The 13,411-nt window shown below is 51.4% G+C and overlaps 1 protein-coding gene across 2 annotated transcripts; it reads right to left on the bottom strand.

Moving 5' to 3' along the window:
- Window positions 1-459: 459 nt before the first annotated feature.
- Window positions 460-11,729, bottom strand: CDK5RAP3 (CDK5 regulatory subunit associated protein 3). 2 transcript variants are annotated; one of them, XM_063628279.1, is made up of 15 exons: window positions 11,105-11,244; window positions 10,850-10,895; window positions 8,640-8,771; window positions 8,259-8,359; window positions 7,842-7,890; window positions 6,949-7,127; window positions 6,607-6,746; window positions 6,245-6,389; window positions 5,436-5,546; window positions 4,338-4,416; window positions 3,317-3,405; window positions 1,443-1,648; window positions 907-1,078; window positions 782-804; window positions 460-654 (listed from the first exon to the last, which is right to left on the bottom strand). In XM_063628279.1, the coding sequence occupies exons 1-15, from the start codon at window positions 11,108-11,110 to the stop codon at window positions 507-509; spliced, it is 1,626 nt and encodes a 541-aa protein (XP_063484349.1). In that variant the 5' UTR covers window positions 11,111-11,244; the 3' UTR covers window positions 460-506. The 2 variants fall into 2 exon arrangements, with proteins under 2 accessions (XP_063484349.1, XP_055113302.1); XM_055257327.2 differs by lacking the exon at window positions 11,105-11,244 and adding an exon at window positions 11,533-11,729 and having other exon boundaries at window positions 460-804.
- Between the last annotated feature and the right edge of the window lie 1,682 nt (window positions 11,730-13,411).

Raw genomic sequence — 13,411 nt, forward strand, 5'->3', positions numbered from 1 at the left:
GGCTCTATCCGATCACAGAGCGGGCAGTTATGGGCAGGAGGTGGACAGGCAGCCAGGGAAGGTGACAGCTCCTGTCTCCACCTTGTTTATCAGACCCTTCCTCCCCAAACCGCATTTTCCCTCTGCCTGGAGGTAAGCTGTGATTAAAAGGAAAATACAGCTTTGCTGGCTCCAACAAGGCTGCTGCTTGACTGCTCCCCCGGGGATTCTGGCCTGAGTCGGGCGGCCTGGGCCTGGTTATGGAAAGGGGCCCACATGCAGCCATCCCAGAGCCCCTTGCTGAACCATTTGTAGTTCTGGGGTCCTCCTTATCACCAGAAGCAAAGAGGAAAAGTCCTCAACTTGGGGCTCCACAGTGACAGCTGATGGCCCGGGGAGCCTACCTGGATCAAGAACCCCAAGAAAACAGGTGCGAAGCCTCAACTGCAGGCTCAGAGAAGCAGCATAAGGAACTGTCAGTACTGAAGCAAGAGTTTTTTCCTCTTTTATTAAGTCCGCTATACTAACTAGAAGGAGAAGCTGCGGTTTTTGCCTGATAGGCCACAGGGCCAATCACCACAGCTTCTTGTAGAGAACATGGAGAGTGCCAAGATCACCATCAGGTGCCACTTCCTTCCTGTGGCTTTCTGCCTTCCAGTCGGCCTGGTCTTTTGCCTTGAAGGGCCCCAAAACAACAGCCCTGGCTATCATCTTCATCCCAAAAGCTGAGAAGATGGGCAGGCAAGAACACGGAGGGTGTCAAAGAGAGGTTCCCATCAGGTTCACAGGGCGCCCACTGTACCTCCTGGAGATGTCCGCTTCAATCTGAAAGAGTGATACCAAGTGGGCAGAAGCAGGGGTGCTCAGGGCCTCGCTTTGCAGAGACTGGGAGTCCTCCCACCGGCAGGCCTCCCTTTCCCAGCTCACCAGCTTCTGCAGCTCCTTGGTCTTCTCCAGCAGCAGGTCCAGCTTAGGCTCCAGAGCCGCCTGCTCCTCAAGTGCCTCCTGCTGCTTCTGTACCATCAGCTCTTTCTTCAAAGCCAGCAGCTGGGACTGCTTCAGCTTTTGCTGGAGGAATTCAGTCACTCGGTCCACATACCTGTGCGGGGCACTCAGGTGAGTGCTGGGGTAGCTGTGCATCCTGAGCATTCCCATTCAGCTGCTGGGGAGGTGAGAGGCTCAGGAAACCAAACTCCCAATTGGCCGCTTACCCTCACATCCTTAAACCCTTTCCTTTTAAGGAAAACCCACTCCCAGTTCCCCTGTCCTACTCAGGAAGCAAGCAGATTCTTCCTGTATGTATCAAACCACCCCCTCTTGCACCAAAGAAAACCCCTATCCCCAGTGGATGGCAATGGCCAGGAGGCAGGGATGGGGTCTAAGGGGTTATGGAACAAGAGGAGGAATACAAGGAGGCAGAGATGCTCAAGATGGCAGAGCCTTGCATCAAGGGGAAGCCAGACCTTGGTGAGGCCAGGATCATAAACAGGTGCTGCAGTTGAAGATTGGTAAGCTTGCCAATCAGATCTTCCAGCACTGACACCATGGTAACCATCTTCTCTTTGGTCTGGCCCTGCAGGATGGCTGGAGCCAGCTGGAACTGGCTCACAGACAGGACGTCTGCCTCCTCACTCAACTCCACTGCTCTCTGGGCTAAGAAGATCTCAAGCTGAGGACAGAAGAAAGATTGGTTCAGGCTGTACATGATGACTCACACTTGCAATTCCAGCACTGTGGGAGGCCGAGGCACGAGGATCGCTTGAGGCCAGGAGTTCAAGACCAGCCTGGGTAACAGTGAGACCCTGTCTCTACAGAAATTTTTAAAATTAGCCAAACATGGTGGTGTATGCCTGTAGTCCCAGCTACTCAGGAGGCTGAGGCAGGAGGATCACTTGAGCCCAGGAGTTTGAGGTTATAGTGAGCTATGATTGCTCCACTGCACTCCAGACTGGGCGACAGAGAAACTCTTTTTTAAAAAAAAGGAAGAAAGAAAAAAAGAAGATAAATTGGTTCAAACTGAGAAAAGAACTCAGAATCTAAGCCCTCAGACTACTCGAAATGCAAAAATGAGACGAGGGCTAGACCCTGGGTAAGGAGGGGTTATTTCCTCTGAACACTGTAAGCGCTAGGAGAGACTACTGTCACCCTTCAGTCCCCAACTCCTATCTCAGCCTAACCCTGAACCTCCGTCCTTTCTCCCCAGCCTAGGATCAGATAACTGAGAATACAGAGACTCAAAGGGTTCTCACAGCCCAGGGAAGGTATTTATTTTGTCTCCATGGAAGGGATGAGATTCAGGGAACAGAAATACATGTTTGAGAAGCACCGGATTAAGGCAAGGCTGAAAAGAATTCAAGAGCCAGCCATATTAACTTATCAATCTTATTCTGCCATTAAAACTTGACATATCTTTTGTCCTCTCCCCTCAAGGCCGGAAGAAGCCTCTGGGCAGAAAGAGGAGAGAAGTGGGTGAGGACAGAACTTTCAGGAGGCTCTCCGAACCAGCAGGCTACTGGGAAGGGAGCAGATATAGAGATTAACAAAGACAGGACCCTGTCCTCCCAGCCTTACAACAAAGGTCCAAGAACGCTGGCTCCTTATGCTGGGCTGCTCAACACCTTAGCCACAGGGATCGTGCTTAAACGCAAATGAGATCATGTTCCTAACCTGCTCGAAACCTCCAACAGCTTCCCAGTTCACTCAGAGGCAAACCAAGGTTCAGACGCTACATCTCTGAGCTCTTCTACTCCCCACCAGCTCTCTCTCCTCAGCCACACCAGCCTCCATGTTGCTGGTCAACTGTGCAAGACCTGCTCCCACCTCGGGACCTCTGCAGTTGCTCTGCCTGGGAAGCCCTTCTGCCAGACATCTGCATGGTTCCCTCTGCACCGCCTGCAGTCTTGATTACAGGTCACCTTCTCAATAAGGCCTTCCCTGACCACCAGATACAAAACCATAGCCCTTCCCAACATCCTCGTCATCCTCCCCTGCTATCTTTTTCTCCGTGGCATTTAGTGCCATCTAGCATCCTGCACATTTTATTTATCTTCTTTCCAGTCTGCATTCCCCATTAGAATATAAGCTCCATGAGGTCAAGGACTTTGACTGTCTTATTCACCACCCAAGTTCTGGTGCCTAAGATAGTGCCAGGTGCCTAGGAGGTACCTGATAAGTAACTGGATGAATAGAAGGCATCTAATATGTGAGGCTCCTGCTGTAGGACACAGAAAGCACTCACACCCTTCACACAAACAGGAGGGGTCAGGTCAGGCGTCCGGAGTGAGGCCACCTGTGCTGGTGCCATGCCTCCCCCCGCATCTTCCAGAGATGATGGTACCTCCATGAGCTCATCAAGGAACTGATTCCGGGTCTCAGTGTATTCAAGAAGTGTCAGGGCATCTGGGCCCCTGGCAACACCTTCTGGAGCTGCCAGGAAGAGACAGAGATGTGATAAAGGATCAGAGGACTGGAGATAGAAAAGACCCTCACGTTTGAGAAGCCCTGGAGGATTAATACGGACAGACTCACTGTGCTAAAGCCACTTCTTGTTCCAATCCAAAGGGGAAGGCTACCTTGTCTCAAGTGTGTCAGCTCTAATCAGGTACCACTTTCCAACCCCCAGCCTGAGAGGAGGACCAGAGCTGGGTTCAGAGGGGTAGAAAGGCTGGCTCTCTGCTCTGGTGGACGGCAGGAGGTAAAGTTTCATCCTGCACCGCCCTCTAGTGGCTCAGACACCACTACATCTTCTCTGCTGTTGGGGCAGGGGTCATGTCACACTCCAGGGCCCCCTGACCCCCCTAGAGCCCTCCTACCGTAACAGCTGGCCCACATTTGATCTCTAAAAAGTTGAGAGTTTCTAAACTCTCAACTTTTAAGAACCTCTCTCGGACCAGGAGCGGTGGCTCACGCCTATAATCCCAGCATTTGGGAGGCCGAGGTGGGTGGATCACCTGAGGTCAAGAGTTCAAGACCAGCCTGACCAAGATAGAGAAACCCCGTCTCTACTAAAAAAATATAAAATTAGCTGAGCGTGGTGGTGCATGCCTGTAATCCCAGCTACTCGGGAGGCTGAGGCAGGAGAATCGCTTGAATCCAGGAGGTAGAGTTTGCGGTGAGCTGAGATCATGCCATTGCACTCCAGCCTGGTCAACAAGAGTGAAACTCCGTCTCAAAAAAAAAAAAAAAAAAAAAAAAGAATCTCTCTTGGTCCCCCTCAACTCATATCTTCATCAAAGTTTTGAGAAACAGTTAAATGTGAGAGAAGCCTCATCTTAGCGCTGCATTTTTTCTGTTTCTAGACATGTGGGGGCCCTTGAGCACCCCACTTTTGCCAGGTCTGCATGGGATGGTGCACTTACCCTGGGTTCCTGCTTCCAGCACTGTGATCTGCAAAGCAACAGCATCGTCTCCCCAGTCTATCCCATCACCTCCAGGGTCCTGGAAGGAGAGCAAAGAACCACAGCAATGGTGGGAGAATTTTCCTGAGCCAAGGAGCCAGAATAAACCAAAGCCCTTGATGAGGTCAATGGCTGCACATTCCAACTCTATTAAGGATTTGCAGCCCTGACTTAGGTGGCAAAGATGGCAGTATGGCCCATCATCCCTGCTCTATAGTGTTCCCACCTGCCTTTACCCCTACACCCTGCACCAAACACCAGGAAAAAGGACATCAAAATTTAACTCTGACATGGGCTGGGCACAGTGGCTCACGCCTGTAATCCCAGCACCTCGGGAGGCTGAGGCAGGTGGATCACCTGAGGTCAGGAGTTGCCAGCATGGCCAACATGGCGAAACCCCGTCTCTATTAAAAATACAAAAATTAGCCGGGCACAGTGGCTCACGCCTGTAATCCCAGCACTTTGGGAGGCCGAGGCGGGCGGATCACGAGGTCAGGAGATCGAGACCATCCTGGCTAACGTGGTGAAACCCCGTCTCTACTAAAAATATAAAACAATTAGCCGGGCGTGGTGGCAGGTGCCTGTAGTCCCAGCTACTCAGGAGGCTGAGGCAGGAGAATGGCGTGAACCCGGGAGGCAGAGCTTGCAGTGAGCCAAGATGGCGCCACCGCACTCCAGCCTGGGCGACAGAGCGAGACTCTGTCTCAAAAAACAAACAAACAAACAAACAAATACAAAAATTAGAGGGGTGTGGTGGTGGACGCCTATAATCCCAGCTACTTGGGAGGCTGAGGCAGGAGAATCACTTGAACCCGGGAGGCAGAAGTTGCAGTGAGCCAAGATCGCGCCACTGCACTCTAGCCTGGGAGACAGAATGAGACTCTGTCTCAAAAAAACAAAACAAAACTCTGACATGTGACGTGTGAAACTCTGCCTCCCTTGGACTATACCTGATCTTAGAGCTATGAACTTCAAGTGATGCCTTTACAGACATAAATGACACTTCCCTTATGGTTAGAGTAGTGATCAGAGAGAGACAGACTGAGAAGGCCTCCTCACCTTTGAATCTGATTCTGGGAAGATGCCCCAGTCGATTCCAGCAGCCTTGGCAGAGATGCCAGAGTCAGTCCCCTCAGACACTGCCTCTACCCCAAAGTCGCCCCAGTCAATCTGGAAAGGGAAAGAGAGTGTTAGCTCACAGAAGATGGATTTAAAAAGGGTCAGGCGTGGTGGCTCATGTCTGTAACCCCAGTACTTTGGGAGGCCGAGGATAGTGGATTGCTTGAGCCCAGGAGTTTGAGACCAGCCTGGGCAATATGGCAAAACCCTGTTCCTACAAAGATGTTAATAAAAAATTAGGTAGGAGTGGTGGCGCAAACCTGTAATCCCAGCTATCTGGGAGGCTGACTTGGCAGGATCGCTTGAGGCTGACAGGCACAGGTTGCAGTCAGCTGAGCTCATGCCACCGCACTCCAGCCTGGGCAATAGAGCAAGGCCCAGTCTCAAAAATAAATTAATTTAAAAAGGAGGGTGGGGCTGCCTTCCCACAGGCCTCAGCTGCTTCTGTAGAGAGCACACTGTTCAAATGCAGTGGCCTCTAAGCTCCCCCAAAGAAAGCCCATCTTCAGAGAGCTCACATGATGGAGGTTCCGAGTTCAAAGCAAAGCACCTTGCAAAGCTTCTGTGGCACTCACTCACCTATACTCAGAAAAATAAAGGAGTAGGGCCTCCTGGGCCCTTCTACCTACAGTCACTCTCACAGAAATCCCCCTTTCTTCCCTCTGGGTCTTGGGTTGGGCTGTTGGGGGTGGGGAGGGGACAACCAGCTCCCACTCCGCTCCCACAGCTCATCACAAGGCCCATCTTACCGCGTCCTCTGCCACCTGCTCAGGAAGCTCCTCGAGGTGGGGTCGCTCCACCACAGAGGGTTCTGTCCCTGTCCTCCACTCGTACACCGTTGAGTTTCCCCGCTTCTGCACAAACCGCAGCATTGGCAACACCTGCTCTGTGGGGCTTCAACAGAGCACACAACTGACTCTCCTGCTAACCATGCATGAGGCCAACACTGGGCTTTGGCCTGGGCCACATGGTCAAATGGGCAAGGCCCCCACAGGTTCAGGTGTGTAAAAAGAGTTCAAATGTTATATGGGAACAAGATAAGTGGAGAAGGGACATGAGCTGGGGAACACAGGCAAAGCACCCCCACCAGGAGAACCTGAGGCCTCTTTACCTCTCACACACAAACCCCACAGACGCCTGGTACACGTCGATGGCTTCCCCCAGGGACTGCTGAGCCGCTGCCCCAATCTCAGCCAGCTGACTTGGCAGGTCCTTCACCAGGGCCAGCAGTTCTCCTCGGACATTTTCACCCTAGAGTGGGGAGAAGAGGGGGAGTGAGACAGAAGTGGTGAGAGGTGGAGTCCAACAGATTGAAGAAAACATCCAAAGACCAAAGAAAAGTAAGACACTGGCCCAAAGGGGGCGCAGCCAGGCTGAGGGGTCAGATGGGGTCAGAGGAAGACAAGCAGGGGTCCGGGTGTCCTCTGGCTGCCAAGAGGCTGCCGCCGCTCACCGTGATGCCATACTGCTTGCAGGACTGGTAGAACTGCTCCCGCATCTCGGCAGCCCCTGCCTGGCACTCCTCCTCCTTGCGGCTGTATTCTTGCTGCAGCTGCTGGCACTTGGCAATCTGCTTCTTCAGTGAGGGGATCTCATAGTTGACATTCCGAACCAGGAGGCTAGAGAGTTCCACTGAGAAGGGCCCAGGAAATTCAGCCCAGGACACCCTCACATGAGGCAGGCATGCCCCAGGATGCACACACACCCTTTGTGGTGGTGAAGAGCATGAAGTCAGCTTCCCAGCCCCACTTGTTCCCAGCTGTGGAGCCTAAGACAAGTTATTTAACCCCTCTAATCCAACCCTCATCTGTAAAACAGCGACAATAACATTTATCATGAAGATGCAAGAGAGAATCCACATGACACACCAAGCACAATTCCTTGCATTTAGTAGATGCTCAGTAAATATTAGCCATTATTATTATTTATACTAAACCCAACCCAAACACAGTTAGTCCTTTAGTTGCTCTCTCTCAGGCACTTGATATTCACTCCCAGGAAAACCCGTGCCTCTTCTGCCTTGTATAGAATGGGGGCACGGGGGTGGGGGTGGGGACAGCACACTCCCGCTAACCAAGAGGTGAGTGGTGGAGGATCCACAGACACCTGCTCGCTGAGGCACGGTGAATGCCCACTACCGGCCTGAACCTCCTCCTTCCCCCAGCACTCCACCCAGGGAAAATCAATTCCATCAAAAACAATTGATTTTACCACCTACAAATAGGCAATATCTACACTCCAGTCTCTTCCCACTCACGGACTGTGCCTCCTATAAGCCTGGTATCTCAGAACTCTGAGAGTGGGTTTCCCCATGGATACCAGGGCTCCCAGGCTGGGCCTCTTTACCTAAGTAGGTGTTGTCCTTCTCATACAGGGCTATAATCTCCTGCCAATCCTGAGTAAGAACAGAAAGACGATGTTAAGCCAGAAAAGCACTCAACAGCCACATCCCAGCTCAATCCCTAAACAGGGAAAGTTCTCCCAGCCTTCACATCACATCAAACACAAACTCTTTGTCCTTCTTTCAACTCTGCTGGCTGGACCACCCACTTTAAGAGTGCAGGCAATCCCTAAAGCAGTGGGTTTGAAAATTAAACTCAGGGAGAGGATCTACTTTTGGAACAAACTATAAAGACAGAGCGAAAGTTCAGGAAATATTCTATGTAGGCATCCCCACTGGAGCCTCAGAGAGACCACAGAGGCTATGGCTCCTCGGACTGGATGTCCCCAGCCACATACTACTAGCCCTTGACCCACACTTGCCTTCATTCGCTGTGAAGAGTATCGGCCAAAAATATTTTTCGTGGAGGCCTCTGTGCCTTTGAGAAGGTCCAGGATTCTTAGGCAGTGAAAGTAGTGAATGTCTACAAAGCAAGAGACAGGATTTTGAGAACTAAAATATCTTCCTCACCTACTCTGGGCACTGCAGGTGGCTGATTCATGTATAATATACTGCCAGTGATTTTAGTGTGTAGCTTTTCCCTTCATCATTTCATAGCGGAAGAAGCCAGCATCTATACCTCAAATAAAAATCGCTCCCTCTCTAAAGGCCAGCCCTGGTGGCTAAATAACAAGAGAGTAGCTCAGCTGATATATACTACCTCAGCAAAGAGGGGACTCCAGTGACAGCCCCTAAGCACTCACAGGACCCAGACAGCAGCTGGGCGATCTCTTCGCTCTCTGGCATGTCCTGGATGGCAGCATTGATCTTCTCGCGGATCGTCAGCACCAGACTCTGCCATTTCAGGCTGCAGTGCCTTCTGTCCACCAGCCAATCTACATGAGAAGCACCCAAATTAGAGCATTCCCATTCACATCACCAAAATTCCATCACTAATTCGAGTGAAATACACTGAAATTAGTCTAAAAGTTGTCTTTACATTGATTAAAGTATGGGGGTCATGGGAAGATGGGAATAAAGACAAGCCCAAAGAGATGCCTGGGGCTAAACCAGGCTCTGACAATCTGACTTCATTAGCAGTGTGATTTTTATACAGCAATTGCCTCAACACAGGGATAACAAAAAGTTTAAATTGGTCCTGACATGAAAGTGCCACTTTTGACCATTCTCGATTCCCCATAATATTTTTGCTTCTATGGGTAATTATATCTTTCTTCCTGACAGAGGATGCTGCTCAGCTTCCATTTCCTCAGGGCTGGGATTAACCATGACAATGGAAAATACAAGATGGTTATGCCAAGTACCGGAAGAATGAACAGCTGCAAAGCCCCTAATACCTACAGCGCCCTAAGGACTAGATAACATGACTCTATTGTGAACAGTGAAGTACCACCCTGTACATGTGAATACCAATGGGACTGACCTCTCAAAGTCTGGGACCAGATTTGTGGCTTCAGAGCCATGCATATTTCCTCAGTGAGAGCTAAGAGCTGAGCTTTGTGGTCAGATGGTCTTGGGTTCTTGCCATCAAGTTTCTTGAGCAAGTCTACCATTCTGTGCCTCAGTTTTCCCACATGTAAAATGGGGAATAGTAAGACACTGACTAGAAAAGGGAATGCAGGTAAAACACTGAACAGTGTGCCTGAGACATGGCAAGGACTCAAAAAATCATAGTGATCATTTTTATCATGTCAAGTGCCTAAAACAGCACCTGCTACACAAAAAACCCTCAATGAATGGTGGTCATTTTATTGGTCCTTTTCATGACCAAGAACAAGCTCACACACCAAGACTGCACATGGGCTGAAGGGCCAGTACAAATCTGAAGGGAAGCTAAAGAAGCTCCCCTTGTGGCCATCAAGCAGGACTGACTAAATGGCTCTACAGAGTGGTGAATTCAGAACTTGAACTCTGCCAACCAGTCAAACGCTAGGGTCCCACACTAGTATCAGTTATACTCCCTCTGCTATATTCCTATAAAGTTTTCAGAAAGAAAAATTCTGTTGATGTCACAGAACTAGAAGCAATGGACTGTGGTAGTCAAACAGACACCATCTTAAGGACAAGACTGGCATCAAATCCATGAATCCAATAAGCATTTTAAAATGCCAGGAGCTGTGTGATCAGATGAAGAGGCCTTCCCTGACTATGAACTGGGGAGGAGGTATGTAGGCCCCAGACAACCTGGAGATGGCCTGGACACTAAAAGGTCTTCATTTGCAACTGGGTCTTAGGTCCCTCTTCCTCTTGAAATCAAGGGGGAGGTGGAAGCTTTTTAAATGAGGTTTTGTTTTTTTTTCCTGGCATAATGCAAAAGGCATGGACAGTGGGTCAGAGAGACTTAAGTTCCAATTCAGATGTGCCACTTAGTGGTTGACTGTTTTTTGTCTTCTTTTTGAGATGGAGTTTCACTCTTGTTGCCCAGGCTGGAGTGCAATGGTGAGATCTCGGCTCACCGCAACCTCTGCCTCCCGGGTTCAAGTGATTCTCCCACCTCAGCCTCCCGAGTAGCTGGGATTACAGGCATGTGCTACCACGCCCGGCTACTTTTTATTTTATTTGTATTTTTAGTCATGGAGACATGGAGACAAGGTTTCTCCATGTTGGTCAGGCTGGTCTCGAACTCCCGACCTCAGGTGATTCACCCGCCTCGGCCTCCCAAAGTGCTGGAATTACAGGCATGAGCCACCGCGCCCGGCCGTGGTTGACTGTTTTTAAAGCGAGTCATTTATCCTGTCCCTGAATGATAAGATAACATATACAGACTCTACATATAGTTCCTTCCCACTGCTATCAGGGAAGCAGGTCTGGCCACAGATGGGGCATAGAACGAGGTCAGTGGTCAGCATCTCGTCCCAGGCTTTCAGGCGTTAGAGCTCCCGGCTGTTGGACACTGGGGGCAACGAACGGGCCTCCCCCCGACAGCCAGCTGCGCGGTGGCGCCCCCTCCTACCGAGCAGCTTGCTGGTCTGGATGTCGATGGGCACGTGCTGATGGTCCTGACGGGAAACACGGTGGGGAGGGGGGCGTGAGCGCGGAGAGAGGACGTGCCACTCGCGCGCGCATTTCACGGTCCCAACCACCACCCTGCAGAGCCAGAACGGGGCCAGAGCGATGGGCTGGGTTGAGCCGCTCCCGGAGGGAGACCGGGGACATAGGTTAGGGGTCTGCGGCCAGTCCCCAGCACACCCAGCTCCTGCCCCCACACCTCCATCTTTCCTCCACTTCCGCTTCAGGCTGGAGACTCTGGCCCGCCCCGCCCTACCACCAATCCAGTGGCGTTGTGGCCGACCCTCCGTTTAGACACAAACGGGCCTCCTTCGGCCACGTCGCCGCCTTCCGTACAGCCAATCAGGGTTTACGCCCCACTTAGGCCTCAAGCCCCGCCCACCCCAAGGCTCCGAATGGCTGAGCTCGGGAGGGGCGGGAGAATGGAGACAGCCAATCGGAGATGCGAGGCGGGCTCAGGGCAGGGGACGGGAGGGGTGCGCTGCAGCGGCCGTGCGATTGCGACAGGCGGCGCCCGAGAGCCCAGCCTGGCTGCCGCTTCCCCTGGCGGGCACTGGGTCCTCTCCACGCAGATTGAGGCGTCTCTGGCGGGGTCCTAGCGCCGATCTGGGAGGCCGTTGCAAATACCTTCTTCCCTCCTTGCGTCACTTTACCATCCAGAGCAGTGTGCAGGTCTCTTGTGGCACTTGTCATGCTTTGCCTTCTCATTCAGTTTCTCTAATAGACATGGTTGAGCACCTGCAACGTGTTGGGCGATTAGGGCAGGGAAGGGGAGGGAGGAGAGTCGGTGAGACGTCCCAAAGAGAACACCTACATTGAGTCTAAACGAAGAGCTGAAGATAGCTGGGTGATGTGGGAAGAGGAGTTTTAGGTGGAGGAGACTACACAGACAAAGCTTAGGTGGCACAAACTGCAAGAGAAGTGCAAGCAACAGGCAGGCAGGACGGGCAACGTAATTTGTGAGGTCCAGTGCAAAATGGAAATGCATGGCTGCTTGTCACAAAATGATGAAGAATTTCAAGATGAAGTCGGCTCCACGGGCAGGCCAACCTCTGTGCAGTAGATGGTTTGAGGCAGCGAGTGGCTAGAGGAGAGGCTGTAAGGGTGGAAAGGTCATATCAAAGGGAGCCTCATTAAGGAACCTGGACTTCATCCCTTCAGACAGAGGAATCACAGAAGGGGTTTGAGGCAGGGAGGAACCTGTACAGATAGGCTGCTGGGATGATGGATGCATGGGAGATAAGACTGGGGACAAGGAGGCTGGAAGGAGGTTGTTATCCAGGGATTATAGCCTGAGCTGGGACACAAGATATGAGGAGGAAGGGGAAGGGCTGGATCTGAGGAATATTTAGGAGGAAAATGGATAGGACTTGCCAATTGATTGGCTGTTTGGGTGGAGGAGAGAGACACTAAGGATGACCCCTAGGTGATTAGGTGGGAACCACACCTGAGACAGGGATGCAGGATGCTGAGCAGGTGTCGGGGAGGAGGGAGTCTAGCTTTGAACCTAGTATGGCAATGCTGGGAGACCCCCAGATGGACAGTGTGCAGAAGGCACTTGGGTCTATAATTTTGGAGTTCAAGGGAGTTGTCGGGGCTGGAGATACAGCTTGGAGAGTCACAAGCTGGCTAATCTGTGGTCCGAGTGGTGGCTGAAGCTAACTAAGGGAGAGTCTGAGATTGGCCAAGAAGTGGGTAGAGTAAGGAGGGAGGGTAGGCTGAGGCCAGATCCCCTAGGATCTCACAGGGCTGGGTATGCCATTTCTTTCTTTTTCTTTTTTTTTGAAACGGAGTCACGCTCTGTCGCCCGGGCTGGAGTGCAGTGACACGATCTCAGCTCACTGCAAGCTCTGCCTCCCGGGTTCACGCTATTCTCCTGCCTCAGCCTCCCAAGTAGCTGGGACTACAGGCGCCCGCCACCACGCCCGGCTATTTTTTTTTGTATTTTTAGTAGAGACGGGGTCTCACCGTGTTAGCCAGGATGGTCTCGATCTCCTGACCTCGTGATCCGCCCGCGTTGGCCTCCTAAAGTGCTGGGATTACAGGCGTGAGCCACCGCTCCCGGCCCTGGGTATGCCATTTCTAAATATTCCTTCCCCAGCTCCTGCTCACCACAGCACAACACTTGAGGCTTAGCCAATTTTTTATTGAAATGCATAATGTGATAGAGCAGCGGGAAGACCTAGATTCTGCCCAGTGAGGTCTTGGACCATTTCTATAATCTATCTGATAGCCACAGTTTCCCCACATGGAGATAACAGCTATCCTGTCTCAGGGTATTTCTGTTTAGAGGCTTAAATAAACACACTAGTAACTCATGACAGTTTACAACATACTGTGGATATATTTCTCATGCTTTGTAAACTCTCCCTATATGAAATATCATATATGGGCCGGGCGCGGTGGCTCACGCCTGTAATCCCAGCACTTTTGGGAGGCTGAGACAGGCAGATCACCTAAGGTCAGGAATTTGACACCAGCCTGATCAACATGGTGAAATCTCATC

Source organism: Symphalangus syndactylus, chromosome 20, assembly GCF_028878055.3.
Source record: "Symphalangus syndactylus isolate Jambi chromosome 20, NHGRI_mSymSyn1-v2.1_pri, whole genome shotgun sequence".
NCBI classification, from domain to species: Eukaryota; Metazoa; Chordata; class Mammalia; order Primates; family Hylobatidae; genus Symphalangus; species Symphalangus syndactylus.